At 47.2% G+C, this 21,789-nt stretch overlaps 1 protein-coding gene across 4 annotated transcripts in view; it reads right to left on the bottom strand.

Annotated features, from left to right (window-relative positions):
* The window catches only part of DGKG (diacylglycerol kinase gamma), a 202,419-nt gene that overhangs the window by 98,738 nt on the left and 81,892 nt on the right, over positions 1–21,789 (bottom strand). For 2 of the 4 annotated variants that reach the window (XM_030329772.1, XM_030329776.1), the window contains 9 exons: positions 21,041–21,163; positions 16,275–16,392; positions 14,648–14,736; positions 11,498–11,614; positions 10,415–10,507; positions 8,629–8,688; positions 6,170–6,249; positions 4,946–5,020; positions 1,591–1,676 (listed from right to left, as the gene is read on the bottom strand). In XM_030329772.1, coding sequence (XP_030185632.1) covers positions 1,591–1,676; positions 4,946–5,020; positions 6,170–6,249; positions 8,629–8,688; positions 10,415–10,507; positions 11,498–11,614; positions 14,648–14,736; positions 16,275–16,392; positions 21,041–21,163 — 841 coding nt within the window. The remainder of the gene's footprint in view (positions 1–1,590; positions 1,677–4,945; positions 5,021–6,169; positions 6,250–8,628; positions 8,689–10,414; positions 10,508–11,497; positions 11,615–14,647; positions 14,737–16,274; positions 16,393–21,040; positions 21,164–21,789) is intronic. The other 2 variants (XM_030329775.1, XM_030329774.1) reach the window with 2 other exon arrangements.

Genomic DNA, 21,789 nt, shown 5'->3' on the forward strand with positions numbered 1-21,789 from the left:
GATGCCTCCCCACTCCCACAAACAACTCCAGAGCCGGAGGTGACAGGAGAGCGTGGGTGCCTGTTTGGCAGGGTTGTGTCCATGGAAACTGAAGCGCCTGTGGGGAGCCGGGTGTGGTCCCACCCTTCCTGGTGGTCTGCTTACGACCCCCAGAGGCACAGCCTTCCCTGCCCCAGTCAGGGTCTACCCATGCCCATCCCTGACTTCTCTCTTCCTCTCATCCTGATGGCTCCATCTTCCAATGCTATCCAGAAGCCCGCCGACCACTCCTCATCACTTCCTCTGTGTCTCCTGTTGTCCAAGCCTTGGTCACTTCTCACTTGGGTTGCTGCAGGTGCCTCCTGCAGGTCTCCCTGCTTCTGCCCTTTTCTCACGACCCGCTGTGTACTTTTGCTCGAAACCGTCCAGCATCTTGGGACATTTCTGGTATGAAAGCCATATTCTGTTTACTGCCCTACACGTCCTAGTGACCTGGCCCTGTGCTATCCCGGCTTCATCCTCTGCCATTCTTCCCTCACACGCTCCGTTCCAAGCACGCTCTGCAGTCCTGCTGCCTTCAGCAGCCTGGCTTTGCTCCTACCTCAGGGCCTTTGTATTTGCTGTTCCTCCTGCACAGACTGCTATTTCCTCAAGTATCCGCATGGCTCACCTCTCCTCCAGGTTTCCATGCAAACATCATCTGCTATGTGATGTCTTCCCCAAACACTCAGTCTTAGATCGTAGACCACCCCCAACCTTACCCCCGCTGGGCTCCTTGCCCCATCCCTGCTGTGTTTTTATCACCTTCCGCATGCTGTATGTTTCTCTTGTGTTTTGGTTTTTGTTTGTTTGTTTGTTTATTGCCTGTCTCCTCCGTCTAGAAAGGAAGCTCCGCAAGGGTGGGATTTTCATCTGTTTGTTCACTGTTGCATCTCCAGGGCCTGGACAGAGCATGGTACATGGAGGTGCATAGGCAGTATTTGTGGAAGGAGTGACAGACAATTCCAGAGTTAGCCCCCATCATCTGCAGAGGATGAGATGTCCACGGACCCACAGATCCAGGCAGAGCTGGACTGAAACCCAGGCCTCCTGATTCCCAGCCTGGGCCCTCCCCACTGCCCTTCTAATCTAAGCATATTGGACACAGCCCAGTATGACCTTTCTTTGCTTGTACTGATCTGCACTTTCTAGACATGCTTTCTGGACTCAGGCTGCACGTGCTCAGCTCAAGGTGATTTGGCCAGGCTATGCACCTAGGCTTAATTCTCTGGCCTTTATCCACTAACCCGGGTCTGCTTGGAGACCTAGTCCTGCCCTCCCTCTCCCCCTACCAGCTCCCTAATTTGGCCTGTCCTACCACCGTCCAAACCCCAGCCATGTTTATGAGGCAAGACCTGAAACTAAACAGTTAATCTGTACTTGTTCTTCCATTTCTTTTTTTCACCCAAGGTAGATACAATGGTCAAGCACTGTAGTCAAGCAATGGCCCAAGAGTGGAAAAAAGGATGAACCAGACATGGCTCCATTTCTCTTTCCTGTGTATTACCTTCCTCTGACTTTAAACATGCCTACAATAAATAAACTCTAAAGCCCCTCCCAGCCCCTTCTTACCAATGCAATCCAGAATCCAGCCAACTGTCCCATCTCCTCCGCAGGCTAAAACACGGAAGTCTGGAGTATCACGGAAAAAGTTCAACCTGGGAAGTAAAAGGCCAAAGCAGTCTTATTTACTAGGTTGTGGTGGACATTTGACACTGCTTGAGTCAGGGTCTCCCCTGTTCCCTGGGAGTATGTTACGGCCCTGATTCCTTTTGGGGTTGAAAGGGTCACTTAGCATTCTAAAACCAGAACTTAACAAGGGAAGCAGTACCACTAGAGTATAGAGAAGAATCCTGGGGAGCCGTCCTTGTATAAGGAGAATGTGACTCAACATTCAACACAAACAAATTGGTTTTCTAGAAATTCTTTACTATTTGTGCAGAGGCAGCCATAGTTTGCTTATTTGGGCACCAATACAACCGACCCGCAACGTCTGGACTCCTCTCTGGCTTTCCTGCCTGTTCTGTCCTCACAAACTGTCCTCTAATTCAGGTGCCCTGAACTAGTGGATATTCAGCCCACTGTCCTGAGGGCCCAGACCCAAGGGGAGTGAGCACCATCCCTCCGAGGCCTTCACCTTTTAGAGTAGGGCTCTTTTTTTTATGTTAATTTATTTTTGAGAGAGAGGGAAAGTGCAAGGGAGGGGCAGACAGAGAAGGAACCAGAGGATCCAAAGAGGGCCCTGTGCTGTCAGCAGAGCCCGATATGGGGCTTGCACTCACAAACCATGAGATCATGACCTGAGCCAAAGTTGGACGCTTAACCGACTGAGCCACCCAGGCGCCCCTAGAGCAGGGCTCTTTACCTGGGGCCCAGAAACCTCTAAGAGGTCTGTAGATAGAAACCAGAGTGCCACGCACATGGAGGAGAAAATGTTACACTCTTACCTTTCCTAAGCCCTGAGATTTAGCCTCTCCTTCAATTATGAAAGTGGGCAACAAATCACAGAGGTATTAACACTACCTGCGACTTTGTTAGAAAGTCAAAACCACAGGTATTTTAATGTTTTATCACAGTTGTGGCAGCTGCCCCCTACTATCACTTATGCTCATCTCTGCTTTTAATTAATAATAGTTATTAGACCGGTCTCTGGATCTTGCCAAAAATGTGTTAGTAAATCACATATGTTCCCATGTCACATACTCGTGTTTTTAATAATTTTGATGACTGTCTTTTCAGTAGCATTAGTGTCCCCGGCAATCCTCTACATTTCATTTTATACCCTAACAAGTATTCGGAGAAGAGGTCCATTGGCTTCATCAAACTGCCAGATGGGTTTCTGGCACAAAAAGGCACAAAACCTTTGCTTTAGAACAAGTGTCACCTCTTGTACCCCAATGTTCATAGCAGCACTCTCAACAATAGCCAAATTATGGAAAGAGCCTAAATGTCCATCAACTGATGAATGGATAAAGAAATTGTGGTTTATATACACAATGGAATACTATGTGGCAATGAGAAAAAATGAAATATGGCCCTTTGTAGCAACGTGGATGGAACTGGAGAGTGTAATGCTAAGTGAAATAAGCCATACAGAGAAAGACAGATACCATATGGTTTCACTCTTATGTGGATCCTGAGAAACTTAACAGGAACCCATGGGGGAAGGGAAGGAAAAAAAAAAAAAAAAAGAGGTTAGAGTGGGAGAGAGCCAAAGCATAAGAGACTGTTAAAAACTGAGAACAAACTGAGGGTTGATGGGGGGTGGGAGGGAGGGGAGGGTGGGTGATGGGTATTGAGGAGGGCACCTTTTGGGATGAGCACTGGGTGTTGTATGGAAACCAATTTGTCAATAAATTTCATAAAAAAAAAAAAAAAAAAGAACAAGTGTCACCTGTGAACACACCGGGGTGGGACTCGGGAACTGAAGCCCAGAGGTTCCCCTTTTGCCCGGCCTGGAGGCCTGAAAAGACCCCTGGCTTTCTGAGTCACTGATGCGTCTGTGGGCGAATCAACATTTCCTCCCCTCCCCATCCCTTGCAGAACTCTGCTCTCCTTTAGGAAGCGAATTCTGGACAGAGGCTCCTTGCAGTTAAACAGCCTGCCTGGTGACAGACTGACCCAGCAAAGACACTCAGGGCACAGCAGCCCTGGAAGTAGCCACCAGGTTTGTCATGAGGGGCAAAAGCAATTTAGGGTGGATGGGGTGAAGCTAGAGTACTGCATTCAAGCATCACAATGCCCTAAAAGAGAGGGGGCTGGTAAAGGTACTTGCAGGCTGCCCTTCAGTCACAGGTCAGTAACTGCAATCGCAGTGACTATGATGGCACCCAGGGCAGCATAGGTGGGCCCTGTTTTGCAATTAGTTTTGCAGGTAAGTCATGGCTGACGTGCTGCACTCGCATTCATGTTACTTTCCCTCTTTTAACTGGGTATTGCCCCATCACAGCCATATAAATAACAGCTTTGTGGCAAACAACTGAAGACAGGGACACAGTCCCTTTTTATAGTCCCTCCCCGCCCCCACCCACTGAGGGTCTTGCCGAACTGTGAGTGGAAACGCAGGTTAGGAGGCTGGGCAAAGCAGCTGTCTTCTGGGAAGCCCAGCCCGGCCTGTACAGATCTGAGCACCTGGCATGGAGACAGGCTCGGGCTGGCCAGCAGATGTCTCTAGCGCACCAGCTCTGTCTGGGAAGAAGCCCTGTCTGGGTGCCTTCCAGCCCCAGGCCGGAGGGGCCTCTGATTACAGGGACCGCAGCCATCACATCCGTGCTGACACTAGGCCCAGCTCCTCCCACCAGAGCTGCACTCAGGCTGCCTGCCTCCTCTTATCACTCTCCCGCTCTGCTGGGCAGTGAAACAGCCAAGAGACACATTGCGGGAGAAGGGCCAGGGGCAGCTTAACAACCTCTAAACTGGATAATCCTGGAAAAAAGTGATTTCACTGAATAACTAATTGCCCTGATCCTAAAATGCTCCCCCAACAGAACTTGCAGCAGAACTCTGAGTCAGCAGTATGGATTTCTGAGCTGCTGACAGTGACAGGAAAACTCTTTCCCCCTCCCTGATGACTCAGTATGAAGACACCAGGCTAACACAGCCTTGCAGATAAGTTAACATAATTCACCAGCCCGCTCTTTCTGTCAATCAAATGAATAGCATATGTGCTTTTTTCTCGTTTACAGAAACAACAACTTTTCCCGGGGTGGAGTAAAAGGAGGCGACTTCCCAGACTTAGCCATAAGGGGTGTTCCTGAGTATCTCCAGGACCAAGTAAGAGTAGATGGGAGGAAAAGAAGATGAAAAGGGTAAAATGGCAGGAAGGATAAGTCCACAGATGAAAGAGACATGAAGGGTGACCAAAGATAGGTATCTTCTTCAGAATGAAGGGTGGAGGAGGAGAGATAAGAAGATTGCTTCTCCATACCCTGGAGTGGGCCCCCCATTGTCCAGGTTGAAAACTTGTTTGGGGTTGAGCAGATAGTGGAATTTCCGAAGGATTCTATGGGGAAAAAAAAAGAAAGAGGGAGAGAAAGAGAAACAGAGAAGAAGAATGTCATTGTGAGAAGTCACAGTAGGGCAAACACCTCTGGAGCCCACCCGTGGTGGGAATCTGGGTCCACTTAAACCCAAGAGGGGAGAAGACTGCATACAGGCCCTGCAGACCCTGAAGTCCCAGGTCTAGCCAGCATCATCCACATTCTCACGCCTTGGCTCAAGGCCTCTCCGCCACGCAAGATCGTAGCATTCAACCCCAGACCTCTTGCCGAGAATAAAACCTCTATTCTTCTTAAAGCTTTATCCTTCTCCCAAACATTCTGGATGTTCTAGGTAGTGTGATTCTGCTCTTTGTGGACTACACAGCGGTATCAAGGAGCTCTCTATGGAAAGCTCCCCCAAATCTTCGGATCAGGAGGACATGCAGGAGGTGGGGCTGGGCAGGGAAAGGCTGGGGGCAGGGGCAGTGACCACCTCTGGGCTGGGTGTCAAGGCTGCAGCGAATCAGGTCAGCTCAGCAGGTGCCTTGCTCCTTGGACTAGGTAGAGGTTCTCGCAGTTCTTGCTTCAACCCTACTTATTGTTTTTGTAAACCTGGATTCCAGATCACTGCATTGTCTGTCCATCATCTTGAGCTGAACAGGACAGGGCGGCAGAGCTGCCTCGCCCCTTTTCCCTCTCTCCTCTCACTCCCTTAGTGCTTCCGGGAGACTGGGCATTTTCTTCGCTGATGAGGTGGTGCCCTGTTTTCTCAGGAGATGGACAGGCCAGGAGGTCCCAGTCAAGGGAGTCCCGCCACACCTCTTAAATCAAGAAAGGACCTGGGAGGCTGAGAAGGAAACAGGCGTCTCAGAACTTGGTCCGACCCTGGGAGCCATGGTAATGGCTGTGATGGGCCCTCGGCCAAGCATATGTCTACTTTAATCCTCACAACGCAGCTATGACAGGAGAAATTATTATCTCCAGTTACAGAGGAGGGAACCAAGGCACAGGGATGTTAAGCAGTCAGTTGAACCAGGTCATAAAGTGGTAAGTGGTAGGGCTGGGACTGAAACCCAGATCTGGTGGTCTCTGCAGTCCACCCTGTTGAAGGGAAGAAAAACCCTGAGTGAGGTGGTCTCAGCCTCTCCATTTTGAAAAAGAAGAGAACATACCTTTCTCCTTGTCTCCCTCCACTCTTGGGGTTCACCAAGACCAGCAGGGGGTGGGTACCCGGGGTGGGGATGATCTTATACTTAAAAGGTAAAAGAAAAAGAAATTAGCTCTTTTTCAGCCAGCAGGATGAATGAGAGGAGAGTTGACGCTAAGATGGCTTCCAGGAAAGGTGGATGGGAAGCACTTCCAGCATGGAGGAGAGGTAGTTGGGAGGTAGGTCTTTGTCCACTGGCTGAGTTTTCTGAGGGGTGAAGCAGTTAAGTGTCTTTGACTCGAGTAGCCTTGAGTAGTGTTAATGGCGACAAGAGTTTGAGGCTGGGATCAGAGATGTGGCAATGGCACTGTAACTTCAGATCATTGAACGATGATATGGTATTGTGGCTATAAACACAAGATGATATATATTTTTTAATTTATTTTTTAAGTAGGCTCTATGCCTAATGTGGGGCTTGAAATCACAACCCTGAGATCAAGAGTCTCACACTTCACTGACTGAGCCAGCCAGGCGCCCTACAAGCACAAGATTATATTTTGTGATGGATACAACTCAATATAATTTTAGAAGTTGTGGTCCTCTGGTCCTATACATCAATCAAATAACACTCATGAAGTTAACCATCATTTCCACCAGCACCTTCCAAATCCACATTTCCAGCCCCAGTTTTCCTCTTGAGCCCTAGTTCTACATTTCCTACTGTCCAATGGGTACCTTCAACCAAATGTCTCACCATCACTGCAAACTCACATGCCGGAAGGCTCTCCTGGCTCACTGTTTCTCTTAAACATACTATTATCATTAATCTAGTCATCTAGGGAAGACCCTGCCCTGCCAATTATTTCCCTGGCTGTCCTTTTATCTCTGGCAGCTGCCATGGTACCCACCCAGCCCAGACCTTTCCCATCTCAGGTTAAGTCCCATACGTGGTTTCCTTCCTGGGGCATCAGTCATGCCACTCCTGCTCGGAAACCTTTAATGACACCTTGTTTCCCAGAGGATATAATCCAAATTTCCCAACCCGGCATCCAAGACATTTCCATAGCCCCAATCTACTGTTGCCCCCTATAACCCTCAGCTGTGCCCCAGCCAAGCCTGGCTTTTATCCTCGAGTGAGTGTATCTCCTGACTTCCCACTCTGTGGGGCTGCTCACTCTGGTTTCTCCTCCTCCTTGGTGTCCCAAAGAGCCCACTTCCTTCTTAAAAAGAACTTTTCATTCTCGGGGCCCAATTCAAGAGCTACTTCCTCTATGAAGCTTTCCTCGATCATTGCAACTGAAACCATTGCACTTGAAGTATGTAGTATCATCTGGGCTTCTCTTGTTGCCCATTCACATGGGTTTTGTTTCATGTTTTCTTAGGTAAATGTCTCAAAATATCAACTGGATTTGAAATGTCTCAGGAGCAGGGTGTGTGTGTGTATAACCCTCCCACCAAGGTCCCCATGACACCAGATATGGGAATGGGTACTTAATAAATGTTTGTGGATTCAGCTGAAGGACAGACTGATATGGAGATGTAGCCATATTCCATATTCAATGTGTGATGTCTACTTTTCCAGATCTCAGGCTAAAATTTCAGCAAACACAGCACCATGTTGTTTCAAATGGACAGTAGCATTCTTAGGATTTTTAAGAATCTTATCATCTGCCCAGGTGACTGTGTGATACCCAGAAGCATCTTGGAGCCTGAGGAGTAATTCTTTACCTCCGGGGGTGATATTCAAAATACTTAACAACTTGTACAGCATGGACATTCCCAATCAAAGCAGATGCAGGGTAACGAGATGGACGCCAGCTGTAAACAACTGGCTCACCTGCATTGTGTGTGTGTGTGTGTGTGTGTGTGTGCGCGCGCACGCACATGTGCGTGCACTCCAGCTGCCTTTCTGCCTTTCTAGACATCTACAGCTCTCCCATTTATTAGTTTCTCCATCATTATTGTTTATCTTTTAATTTTCAAGACACATGAATCTGCATGTTCTCATTTAATCTTAGAGCATCTCTAGGAGGTGGGCAGTGCAGGGATTGCTACGCCCCTCCCTTTTCAAGGATAAAGAAGATCTTCTGAATCTGGTTAACTTTGTCTTGGCAGATCACATTCTAGACACAGCTTGAAAGTCTTGGAAAACCCACTGTATATTTCTTGGTCCACACTGCTGTTAGTATTGAGGTGTGCATATTGAAGTTTTATGTAACTTTTTCCTAAAAGGGTGATAAAATTTATTTGACCAGCAGTAGGATCAACCAACCTCCCCTTTTCACCACTTGCCAACAGTATGGTACTCAAAGATATTTACAGAAGCTGGAAATAAAGTGTCCTCCTGTGTGATGTAATAGATAAGATGAGAAAGCAAATGTTGAGATATATTTCTCTAGAATGCAAACCCTGTCCTCCCCCATCTCCCCAACAGCCTTGAACCCACTCAGAATGAGAGATGGGACTTGAGGCTTGTGGAGGTACCTGCATCACAAGTTCACCCTTGGCTGACACGCTGCCATCAGACTTCCCACCTTGCCTGTCCTGTGATGAGAGGAAAGACAAACACATTTTGAAAAAAAAAAGTCAAATATAAAAAAAAAGTGATCAGAAGAAAAACAAATAGTTAATATAAAGAGAGAATACAAAACCAGTATAGAGTAGGGAGGAGTTTTTCAAAACAGGGCTTTGGATCGAAAAAAAAGAAATGCTTCCCTACGGGATTCTCTAAGACTCCCCAGGCCTCTATCATCGTTTGTTCTGACTTTAACTTCAAAACACTGGAACAGACCTAGGGAGAAGAAACGCTGAAATTGGCAGAAATCTACTTTGTTGATTTAGACGCTTGAGCTCTGGGAAGCAAGGTCTTAGATCTGGCTTCTCTGCTCAGCACTATCTAACTGATGTGATACTGAAGTAAGTTGTTTTGCTTAGTTTTGTATATCCTGTTTTTTTTGTTTTCTTCAGTGTTTAGTATTTATTTTATGGAGGTTTATTTCGTATGATATAGTAAAATATTCCAATCTAAATCTCCGGCTTGATGAATTTCTGCATCCATACATGCCTTGGTTAACTACTGCCTCTTCAGGCATCACTCCTGCCTTTTAAATTTCATAAATGAAATCCTAGGGAGTGTCTTTTTTTGAGTCTAGCCTCTTTTGTTCAGCATTGTATCTTTGAGATTATCCATGTTTTTGCACCTCAGCAGAGCTCTTCCCCACTGCAATGCAGTATTCCATTACACCGATATGCCTCAAACCCCTCTGTCAGCAGTCATTTAGATGGTTTCTAGTTTTTGACTGTTATGAACAAAACCAATATGAACATTCTTGTGCAGGTCTTTTGGTGGAATAAATGCTCATCTTCCATTCTTCCTCCCTCCCTTTCTTTGAGCAAGTGGTGCAATTGGGTGGAGGAAGGGCAGAAGAGGGAGAGAGAATCCCGGGCAGGCTCCACAACCAGCACCGAGCCTGACCAGAGGCTTGATCTCATGACCATGAGATCATGACCTGAGCCAAAATCAAGAGTTGGACGCTTAACCGACTGAGCCACCTAGGTGCCCCTAAATGTGCACATTTCTCAGGGAGATACACAGGAGGACGTGTTGGGTCACAGAGTTTGTGTATTTCCAACCTACAAGATACTGCCAACTGGTTTTCCAAGTGGTGTTTTTCCTTCAGCCTTTTAATGAAAAAGGAGTAGCAAGTCAAGTCAAGGATGAAATATGAGGGATCGGTGAGCCTCGGCAACATCTTCAAGACAGAAGGGGACAGTTACGGTTTTTGGGATTTGGTTTGGAAAGAGGAGTCTTCAACATAAGAGACAAAGTTTCAGATGGAGATAAATGGACTTGAATTTTCCTGCTTTCATCTCCAAACAGGGTTGGGCCCCCCAAGTAGGAATCCTCAAGGCAGAGGAATTTCCATGTTTAGACATAAGAGACAGGCTGACAGGGGGACCCAGGAGGCCTCGCCATGTGCAGGTGGTGGCAGAAAGTCCTGTAACTGTGCTCTGCTGGAAAGGTGCTTAGAATGCATGTGCTTCCCTTGATGGGCCATTTCAGAGCATTCTAGGTGGCCAAGTTGCTTGGAACCAGTCAGAGGAGTTTTCTCTCACAATCTGATGAGTGTGGTAATGACCTTTCAAACTTGTAGTGAAAACACAAACCCTAGGAGTTGCGAGGAAGCCCTCGGAGGGATGCGACCCGCCTGAATGCCACCTACATCTGAAATGTGAACCCAGAGAAACCTGCTGGGGCAGCAACACTTACCCGGGTGACAGGGCATATTGAAGTGGGCAGCAAAATATGGTCTCTCAGTTCCCCACCATCACACAACGTTGATAATTCACATTTGCGGTGAAACTAGAGGGGACAATGAAGATGAGAGTGAATGAAAGTGATCAAGGAAATGTCAAGGGTGAGGGTTCAGAGGTTTGCTGGGGAGGCAGTTATGCAACACTCCCCCAAATCCTTATGCACTGCTGGCTTTGGCAGTATAGGTGTGTGTGTGTGTGTGTGTGTGTGTGTGTGTGTGTGTGTGTGTGTGTGGTGTGGCCAGGGGTGCCAAGCTGGCGACAGGCAGAGAAAGAAGACCAAGTGTTATCCACGACTGCTGGAGTGTAATGGTCATGGGCAGGCCTGTGACCCTTCAACAGGGCACCACTGTGTGGATTTCAGAACCCCCCTTGGACATTTGCTCCCCAGGCTCTGAGACTCTGTAAGGAAGGAGATCTTACTGAACAAACTCCCAGGAGCCTGGAAGTAAAACCCAAGATTCAACCTGTGTATTTTAAGAGATCTGCAGTCTGGTTTGGAGGCACATCCTTTTTGAGGCTGATACCTGGTCAAGGGGACAAGACATGGCACAGAGTTTGCTTTGGCGGGCAGGTCGGGCAGCTTGGGCAGCTCCAGGTGTCCAGAAGTTTGCGGACAATTGTGACCGGCAGAAGCAGGTGCAGGACCGTGGCCCCAGCAGTGGGGCTGCTGTAAGGAGTGTGCCATTCTCTGATGTCTTGAGGAGCAGGGGCTCTGCTGTCTCATTCCACCCCTACTCTGTGCTCCCAGCCCCAGATGACACCCAGAGGAAAATGTTAATGGTCTGGCTTGCTGCTCACAGCTGCCTGCTTCTTCCTAAGCAGCTTTCGCTTCCCTGGTTCTGGGGTTGGCCTCTCTCTGGGAAGCTTGGTGATTCACTGGAGGCACTGTTAGAGCATTGAACGGGGGCTCTGGGCCCCCCAGTCTTGCTCCCCTAGCTCTGCTCATGCCCTCTGGCGGGATGTCCACTGCTCCCTGGCCGCGGCTTGAGCAAAAACACACTGGAAAGAAACAGGGCCACCCTGCTCGCCAACCCACCGTCATCCGGCACCACACGCAGTGCCGCGCGGTGACGCTCTGGTAGCACTTGATACTTTTGTGGCACCGGTCACACTTGACAGAAGAGTTCCCTTCCACCCACGCGTGCTGCATCACCTGCAGGAGGGAAGGGAAGGATACCAGGGAAGGCTGCAGAGCCACATCCCTGGGCCCTGAGCCTGAGGAGAAGGGTCTGGGAGGAGTGGGGACAGGGCGGAGGGGTTGCTTTCCCTTCAGTGGATGCACTTAGTGGATATGGGGCTGCTCTGCTGAAGTGCACTGACGTGGTCCCTCCCTGCCTAACCACCATCATCCTAATCAAAGTAGACAAAAAGCACCTGGCCTGCACTTTGAATAGCTCATTCACCCTGGTAGGCTAGCCTCTGAGCAGCATCCTGTCTGGCAGTCCATCTGTCTGTCTTGCAGAATGGTCTGCAAGTGTGATGTGCTTGTGCGCGCCCTCTTCTGGAAGGCAGTGTGATGCAGGGACGCGTGAAAGGGCTTGGGCTGCAGACAGAACTGGTTGGAGTCACCGATCTTCCACTCTGCAGCCAGGTGACCTTGGGCCAGTTCCTGCACCTCTCTGAGTCTCAGGACCTTCATCTGTAGAATTTGGCATGATAAGCCCACCTCTGGGTTTGCTGGGAGCATTTTAAAAGATAGCACACTTGGAAGAGCCTCTCTGGCACAATTCTGGCCCTTTGGAGGTGTTCAGTGAAGGGTAAGACTCCCTCCCCCCTCCAGTCTTCTATAAGCCAGTGGCTCTCAGCTCATTAGAACCACCTGGGAGCTTCTAGAAGTCCTACTTACCCGCCCTCACTCCAGACCAAATCGATCAGAGTCTCTGAAGACCGGATTCATCAGTTTATTTTAAAGCACCCTGAATGATTATGAATAATGTGCAGCTAAGGTTGAGAAGCATTCTAGAAGGAAGTTAGAGAAAAGTCCAAAGAAATTAGTGTGGTTCAGCAGCCAGCGGCCTGCACATCTGTTTCCTGGACAGCTGGCTGTACCTGCACGCTGACCAGGAAATGCCACTAGGGCAACCCAGGAACGTGGGAAGCAGGCGGGGAAAATACGTGTTTGTGTATGGATGTAAGTGGAGCCACAGTGGCCTATGACACCAGGTTCTGGGAGCCTAAGCCCTCAGTTATCTCTGTCCAGCATTTCTACAGAGCTTCTCAAAATTGTCCTCGAGGGCAGTCCAAACAGCAGATGTGGCCTCTGGAGGAATGTGAGGGCATAGCCTCAAGTGCCAACTACAAACAATATTAAAAACACATGGCGTATCTGCATGATACCATCCATATCTGCACTAAATAAAAGTTTGAAATTCCTTATCAATTAAGTTACTACATCCTCCCCCCAAAAAAAGGTTTTTGGTAAAATTGTTGCTCTAGAAGCTATGTCATGTTTATTCTATAGCCTCTCACCTGCCACTGTGTACCCCTGAAGGTATAAAGAACCCAGTTTGCTAATCAATTTGTCATCTATCTGGTCACACTGAATTTGCTCTAAGAGTTCTATGATCTCCATTTTGGAGAGAAACATATGAGGCTTCAGAGAGGTTAAGGGACCGGCCTTAGGTTCCAAGGCTGGTAAGTGGCCAAGTAGGGACTCACAGCCAGGTCTTCTGACTCCAAGCCCACGGCTGTGTCCCATCACTACGCTGCCTTCTCCATCCTCTGCTGGGATCAGAAGAGTTGGCAATCTGGGTTGCCCTGGAGACTCAGGAGTTTGTGACTATGCCCTACTGGCCCGTCAGGGGCCTCCCTCTGTTTCATATGTGGCAAGTGGCCAGAGTGTAGGCGTAGGGCATGAGCCCAGGAGGTACACAGTGCATCCTGGTGAAAGGTATGAACATGAAAAGGGAGTGGTGTATGGAGTAGACAAGAGACCATGCGGTGTCTCATGGGGCATGCATGTGTATCCTGGAGGTGCCCTTCTCTCTCCCGAGTCCTTTTGTGGAGGGCTGGATGCCACTCCCTGCTGCTAATCATCTCCTGACTCAGGTTCAATGGTCTCTTCCCTCTACAGGAACTTAGAGTGGCCTTCCCCTGCTAATACTAAGGGGAGTGTATTTCTACACTCTGTGAATGGCATCACCCAATGGCCAAGCTCAAAACTGGGAAGCCACTTCTGACCTCTTCTTCTCTCCCTCTCATCCCCTACATCCCCATCACCAAGTCCTGGTGGTGGTACCCCAAAATTATGTCTCAACCTCTCCCTTCATCTCCTCTACCTTAGCCAGGGAGACAGTCAAAATATCCAATAATCGGCATAACCAGGGGATACTCAGTAGAGACAGCCACCACGGTGCAACTGCGAATGTACTGAGTGTAGTGAGTGCGGAGTGCCCCCCACACCCTGTCAGGCCCTCAGTGAGGCACTGCCTCTTGCCTGAACTGTTGGAGGAGTTCTTTTCCCTCCTCTGATGTCTCTCCTGCACCATGGTCAGAGCAGTTAACCTAATTCGCAAACCCAATCATTTCTTCATGTGCTTAAAGCTCTTCAGTGGCCCCTTCATTGTGTAAGAGACCCCTTTCCAACTCCTCGGTTGGCCTCATAAGAACTTGCCCAGGCTGGACCTACCACTTTCAGAGCCCATCTCCTACCATGTCCCCACAAGCATCCTCTGTCCCAGTCCCACCAAACTGACTACAGGGTCTGGAATATGCCATGTCTCCACGCCTTGCACTCAAGGCTTCTTCTGCCTAGGGTGCCTTGAACTCCTTGATGCCTTGTGAAGTCCTCCTGATGTGGGCTCAAGACACAACTCAAATGCCACTTCCTTTGTGGAAACTCCCCTGGCCTCCTCCTTGGTGCCTCCACTGTATGTCCCATATGGACCTACCGTTATCATATAGCTTACTTCTTTGTACTTTGTTTACATGTCTGTCTCTCTCCCACTAGCCTCCACAGTTCTGGAACAGGCTGGGGACCATCTTGTAACCTGTGAACCCCCTAGCACAGTGCTTGGAACATGGTGGGCACTGCGGAGATGCTGATGGATTGATGGATGAATGGGATGATGTAAGGGTGGTCCTTGAGTCAGAGAAGGGACTTGATAAAGCTTCCTGCTCAGGAATCTGTGGTGATGGACGTGTTGGCCAGGATGCAGCATGCAGTAGAACAACGGGTATCACTAACCTCACCGCCCTTTTTGGTTTTTGAGTATGTTTTGACACATCCAGGAATGTTTTTGGATACACAGCGTTCGTGGACAGTGTATTTACAATCTGAAAACAAAAAAACAAAAAGGAAAGTGCTTGTGAGTGTCCACTTTAGGGAGGTCTAGCCGTCTGCCCACCTCCACTCCAGCCCAGGCCCATGCCTCCCTCTGAGTGGCCAGTCAGAGGCAGGGGATGTATGGAGTTGGCCTTCCTCATGGAAATCTGGAATAGTCTCCAGTTGCTTATTGAGAAGAGAGTCCACATTTCTCTCCCAGATGTGTTTCTATACCCTCTATTCCAACACACTGCTTTCCACTGCAGAGAGTGAACGCAGCAAGAAAACATTCTCAGAAAGGCATTTTCCGCTAAGGAGAACATGAGGAGTCCACCTTCTCAGTATGCCAATGCCATGTATGTTGGGGGTGCTGGAGAGGAAAGAGAAAGGCTGGGGTGTTCTAATTTTGGAGATTTGGAGTTAGGCAGGCCTGGGCCTGAACTCTGGCTCTGCCATTGATAACCACACACATAATCTTGGGTAACTTTCAACACATGTCTGAAATTCAGGGTTTGGGGGACAAAACTGCCTTTCTCTTTGCAAGGCTTTTACAGCATTAACTGAGATAAGGTGTGTAAAGCACTATGTGTCTTGGTCAGAATAGCTATTCCGCACATTATTATTGTGGTTGTTACTACTCTTTACTACTATGCAAACCGTAGAGGCCCAGAGGCCTCGAACCCACCAGGAATAAGATGGGGTTCTTCTGTAAGAAGAGTGTCAGAGCTGGAAGGCCTGGGGGCCCCTCCACTAGCCCACTGATGCTGGCTCTCAGTTGGCACAGGGCCCTGCTTTGCTAAGGTGACTTTTGTGGCTGGGTCATTTGCTGCCTAGCTCATGCGTGCATGTTTAGATGAAACAGTTTGGTGGCCCGAACAGCACCCAAGCGGCAGCTCACCAGGCTCTTGTGGGTCCAGGAGGAGTGTTCGCTACCTGTATGGTAAGGTGGCTGCGCCTACAGGCCCTGGCCCCAAAAAGCCTTTGTACTGTAGCCTCTTCCCCTCTCCCTCTGCTCCCCTACTCCCTGTCTCCCCTCTCCTTCCTCCATCACCCCTTCTCCCTCCTTCCCCTCCATCTTTCTCCACTTCTTCTCTCCAGTCCCCTCCCCTCTTTTCTCGCCTTTGTTTTTTTCTCCTCTCCTGACTTTACTAAATGGATTATAAAGACAAACCAAAGGAGAGTCGTAAGTTCCATGCATTTACACAATATAGTCTTATGCTGTTTATTAATGACCACCCCCTAGCTTCAGCAAAATAAACATTCACTAGCAAAACCCAATTAAAATCACTATGAGATGTTTTAAAATTGTGCGTGAACATTAATGATTTTTTTCTAGGGCTCAGCGGCCCATGACAGGACTCCACTAACAGGACATTATTTGTTCATTTGACTTGGGTAAGATGGAAATAGGACACAGAGCTCTTGCTTTATTTCCTGCTGTTGGACAATATAGGTGGTCCCTCAAGCCGGGAGGCAGAAGCACCTAGACTCTGCCTGGAATGGCTCAAGACGCTTCCTGGGGAAAGGGGCTTGAAGGAAGTTTACTCACAAACACAGCACAGGCCTTGCTTCCGAACGCCCATCAGCATGATGTGGCAGAAGTTGCAGTAGGTGGGTTTCTTGAAGTGTTTCATGGTCCAGGCATGTCTCCCGTCCCCCTTGGAGCCCTGCAGGGATACGAGGAATGAGATGCTGAGCAGGCAGCTCCATGCGAATGGAAGCCAGGGAGCGGCTCCTGTAGGTTTTTCTTTTTTCTAAGACTCTTCTCCTGTATGGGAAACAAGCTATTCACTTGTTTAACTGTTATAGGGACTCTTTCAAAAGAAGCACAAATCAAAACAAAGTCCTTTGTTTTTAAAATGAGCAAATATTACACATTAGGAATGTGTGACTAGGAGTGTATGTATGGGGGATAGAATAAGACCTTTCCTACATGGTTGGCAGAAGTGTAAGTCAGAAGAGACTTTTTATCTGTCTTCTATCTCTCCCTCTCTATCCATCCATCCATCCATCCATCCATCCATCATCATCCTTTAAATGTTTGTAACTTTTGACTTAAAAATTCCCCTTCTTGAGTTTTATCCTAAAGAAATAATTTTTGAAAGTCAGATGAACATTTTTCTGCTCTGCCAGATGTTTAATCCAGCATTATTGGAAATTGGGGGCGGCTGGGGAGCTCAGTCCGTTAAGCGTCCAACTCCTGATTTCAACTCATGTCATGATCTCACGGTTCATGAGATTGGGCCCCATGTCGGGCTCTGTGCTGACAGTGTGGAGCCTGCTTGGGATTCCCTCTCTCCTTCTCTCTCTCTTTCAAAATAAATAAATAAGCATTAAAAAAAATCTTTAATGAAAAATTGGAAATATCCTGAAGGTCTCAAAATTATCTGGAGGTTAGTTGTAGTACATCCATATCATTTATCAGCCATCAAAAAGATACTAGTAAGAGTATCTAATGGCATGGGAACGCGCTCATGATACAATGCTAGAATGCAAAGAAACTAGAATGCAAATTGGACAATATAATCTCAGTTTTATACAACAAGATCTTTGATGAGAAGAAATGTCACTGGGCTGTCAACAGAGGTTAGCCACTGTTAGTACTACAGGTTTATTTTAATCTCTAATTTCTCCTCTCTTCTGCATTTTTCACATTTTCTACCATGAGCATGCACCAGTTTTATAATCAGGCAAAAGTAGCTTAGTGAAAACAACATACTTCTCTCAACTTTCTGTACACAGATAAAATAGTAAAGAGACAGAAATAGAGAGGGTTAAACCACTTCCTCCTGAACGGACAAATCCATCCTTATCCACTAGATAAGCCGAGCCTCACACAATCACACACCTTCCCTGAGACACCAGTTCTTCCAGCTTCTAGCTCTAGGAGCACAGTCTCATTGGAGGCCGTGGCTTCAGGAGTATGTCTCCATGTATGCTGTCCCTAAACTTTTCTCATGGGCTCCATCAAAAGACTAACACCCCTGGGCTGGTCTTAAGGGCAGTCAGAACTACTGTTATAAGGTGGGGAGGGCTGGCAGTCAGGGTGCCAGACTCATACCCCAGTTCCTACTTCCGGGCACCTCTGGTTTGGGCTGGTCACAGCAGCCAGATTCATTCCTGTGCCCAGATTGTGCTCCTTATGGTCCCTAGAAAAGCCCATCTGCCTTTCCAAATGCTGGTCTCCTCCTGGGGGAAGGCTAAGCATTTTTCATCTCACCACCTCAAAATCCTGCTTGTTTCAAGATCTGAGTTTTACAGAATTACAGTCTTTTTATCTAATGATTTCCACTTTTAGTAAACAGTTTTACTAATTGATTAAATGTTTCATAAAAAGATTGATTCATCCGCTCATTTGATAAACATCTAATTCAGAGAATTTTTGTAAGAATTAAATGAAATAATGTAAGTAAAGCTACTAATCCAGTGCTTACCACAGTGTGAATTAAAACTTTTATTAAGGGGTGCCTAGGTGGCTTAGCTGGTTAAGTGTCCGACTTCGGCTCAGGTCATGATCTCGCAGTCTGTGGGTTCAAACCCTGTGTCGGGCTCTGTGCTAACAGCTCAGAGCCCAGAGCCTGCTTCGGATTCTATGTCTCCTCCTCTCTCTGCCCCTCCCATTCTCATGCTCTGTCTCTCTCTGTCTCTCAATAATAAATAAACGTTAAAAAAATTTTAAAAACCCTTTTATTAAGTTTCTCTCAGTGTTAGACACTAGGGAACACAAAACAAGTGAAGTATCCGTTTACCTGTCAGGAGGTAGACTTCTACCTATACAAGAAAGAAAAGAAAGAAAAAGAAAAGAAAGAAAAGAAAGAAAGAGGGCCTTGGAGAAGTTATATAAATAATCCAAGACCATAAAATAACAAGCAACTGATTTAATAACTGGAGGTCTTGCTGGCCTGAGCCCTTTAATCCCTCTCCCCTGCCTCTACAATCCAGGGTTTTCTTTCCTGTACAGAAAGGAGATTACAGCACTCTTCAGCAGACCCCACTGCGCCTTCCTGTAGCCTGAATGATGGTCATTTTACCTGAAAATACCTTCATTTAACTAAGCCAGCTGACTTTCCTTTTCTCAGATACTATTTTCCTAGATACAGGGTTAGAAGCGAAAGGACGCAGAGGAGAAGGCTAAAGCAACCATTTCTGCTTGGGTTATAGCACCATCATGTGGCCTCTTCATTTCTACAGGCTGTGGGAGTAACCTCCCCGCGGTGAACCAGGGGCGAGGGTGCGGCTGCAACTTCCCCCGGACACAGCCTCTTTCTCATATGCATGTGTGCCATTCAGACATTTTCAGTGTCCACAAGTGGGTTTGGAAAGAGCCAAAGGAGCAATGTGATTTTTAAGACATTGAGGGATGCTTTCTTCAGAGTCCTGAGTATTAGATGCAAAAACTTACAATTTAGTGCATGTTTAGAATGAAATGCATAAAACTTTTGATCAATAAAAACCACATTGGCATTTGCTTTTGTCTGTCACTTTATTGATGAAAATTATGGTCTTCTACATGGCTGTTTTGGCATTTGGGGGAGATACTGGGGAGAGTGTTGAAGAAATAGTCTGTCTCTCCCTCTTCCAGCCATAAGATAGCGGCTCTATGCAAAGAGTCATGTGGTGCCTTGGACTTACCAAGTCCAAAACAGAATAGAGAACAGAAATTGCTTCCTTGTGATTAAAGTGTTTCATTTTCATTCCCACATTTCAGAGAAAAACCCAGGTATGCTGGAACGACACCCAAGCGGGACTTCTACTTTGATCCAAGTATTGATAGCAGAAAGTATGTCTTCCTTATCTGAGCACCTCATGTCCTAGCTCACGTGGGTTCTTACCCATGGAATGTTCTTGGTAAAGAGTCACTGAATGACGTGTGCTCCTCCGAAATACGGAGGTTAGCCTCTGGTATTAACTAGGTGTGTGTCCTTGGCAAAATCCCTTTACCTCTCTGGCCCTCAGTTTGTAAAATGAAGGGATTAGACCACGGATCACCAGGATCTTCTCCAGCTCTGACTTTTTGGGTCCTAAGGAATAAGAAGGGAGTTGCATAGCTCCTGGGTCCTTGATTTCTAGTTAGCACTTGGAAAAACCTGGACGTGCCAAGATGACTGCAGGATTCTTTGTTCTTGAGTGTTGGGAACAGAGGCTCAGGTTCTGAACTGCAGTCCTGAATTGCAGAACTGTCACCTGGAGACATTATAGATAGTGGCAGCCAGCTATAGGCTGACCCAGCTGAATGGGCCATTCTTCTCTCTGACATTTCAATAACCTTCAAGAAGTGTTGTCCACAACTGATGCGATGGTCCTGGTAAATGCTCAATGTCACGATGTGTACTTCTGGTTTTTATCCTTCCTACCTTGTGTATGGGTATCCTTCCTACCTTTTACATTTCCCTTGCAAAATAAGCAGACTAGGTCAGATGCAGGCATACATTATGCCTCTGTATGTATCCCCTACTCAGATCAAACTGGGAGGTTTCTCTAATACACTCTGAACTTTGTCATTTAGGTCTTTGACCAAGCTTTTCTCCCAGCCATAAACTCTCTCTTCTATCATCTTCCATCTGCCAAATCATATCCATTCTTGAGAACCAGATCCAACATCCTCTAAAGTCTTTCTACCTGATCTTTACGCTCAAGGATGAGATAACAGAATCCCACATGTACTTCCGGCCAGGGCAAACAACCTCCAAGGCTTCTCCCTCTTTCTCACTTCTAAGTGTGGGAGGTTTAGCAAGCGTGGGATCTTTGGAGTCAAGTGCAAATAAATTCTGCCTCCTCCTTTGCTCTTTAGGCCCCAAATATCACTTTTCCATCCACATAAATTGGGGGAAAATATCTATCTTATCTGGTTGATTTGGTGGTTGAATAAGATACCATCACTGAATGTCCTCCACCTTCTGACAGATCGGTAGTTTTCCTTCCCTTCCTTCTCCCTTTCTTCCTTCCTCAACTCTCTTAGCATGTTTTAACCTAACTTGTGGAAAAGATGGTATTATCCCTTGATTTTTTTCCCCCCTCTTCCCGGTTGGGTATAAGCTTCTGGTGGATGAATACTGTATCTGTGTCCCCTCCCAGCACTCAGAACAGTATCTTTACTTAGTTATAATTTAGAAAATGCCCTCTGTGAAATGAATGAATTATATGCCAGGCACTAATCAGTAAAAAGAGAGGACTTTTGGGCTGGCCTAGAGTATCTGGTGTGTCCATTGGGAAGACTGGGGCAGAAGCCAAGGCCGTATACAGATGTTAACTTCCATGTGGAGCCTGATGCTTCTGAAAGGCAAGAGCTCTTTGAGCTCAGGCTTGCTGACTTACAGAGTCATCCATGCCCAGCAGGACCAGCAGTGGGATGGTGGTCATCCCTCCGTGGACCCATTCCTCTAGAGACACAAAGCCGTCCCGGTCGTAGTCCATTCCTTGCAACATCTCCTTCAGTATCTGCAGAACCCAGAGAGCAACAATTGTCCACTTTCATCCTGCACTTCCCTGCCTCCCTCTGTCTCCTTCTTTCTCTTTTGCTCTGCCTTATCTTTGCCCTCTAATTCACAGTGAGCAGAGCAGTGAGGGGGCAAAAAGGCGTGAGGAGGCCAGTGTTCAGTGCCTGGCCCTGCCCTGCCCTGACTGTGTGGCCTTGGGCAAGCCACTCCTCTCTGGGTTCTGCTTTGCTCATCTGTAAAATGAAAATAACATTGCTATGCTTGGAGCACTGTAGTGAGGGCAAGAGAAAATGAATATAAAATGTCTAATCTAATAACTGACTCATAGGAACCCCCTCCCCAGTATAATTATTATTATTAATATTACCTAGTGATTGAGAAAATCTTTAAAATTCCTTCTAGCTCTAAATTCCTTGAACTCCTGTTATAAAAATTTAACTCCGGTGGAAACGTTAGGGAGTATTATTAGGTATTACTATTTGAATTATGTCTTCAATTTTTCCTGTCAGAGAAGTGGAAGGTCAAGGTATAGGACCCTAGAGAAGTTGCCTATAAGAAACTAAGTCTGGGAGAACATGCACAGTAAACACTTGTATCCAAGTCCTGAATCCTGCTTTTCATTTTGGA

Source organism: Lynx canadensis, chromosome C2 (genome assembly GCF_007474595.2).
Source record: "Lynx canadensis isolate LIC74 chromosome C2, mLynCan4.pri.v2, whole genome shotgun sequence".
Lineage (NCBI taxonomy): Eukaryota > Metazoa > Chordata > Mammalia > Carnivora > Felidae > Lynx > Lynx canadensis.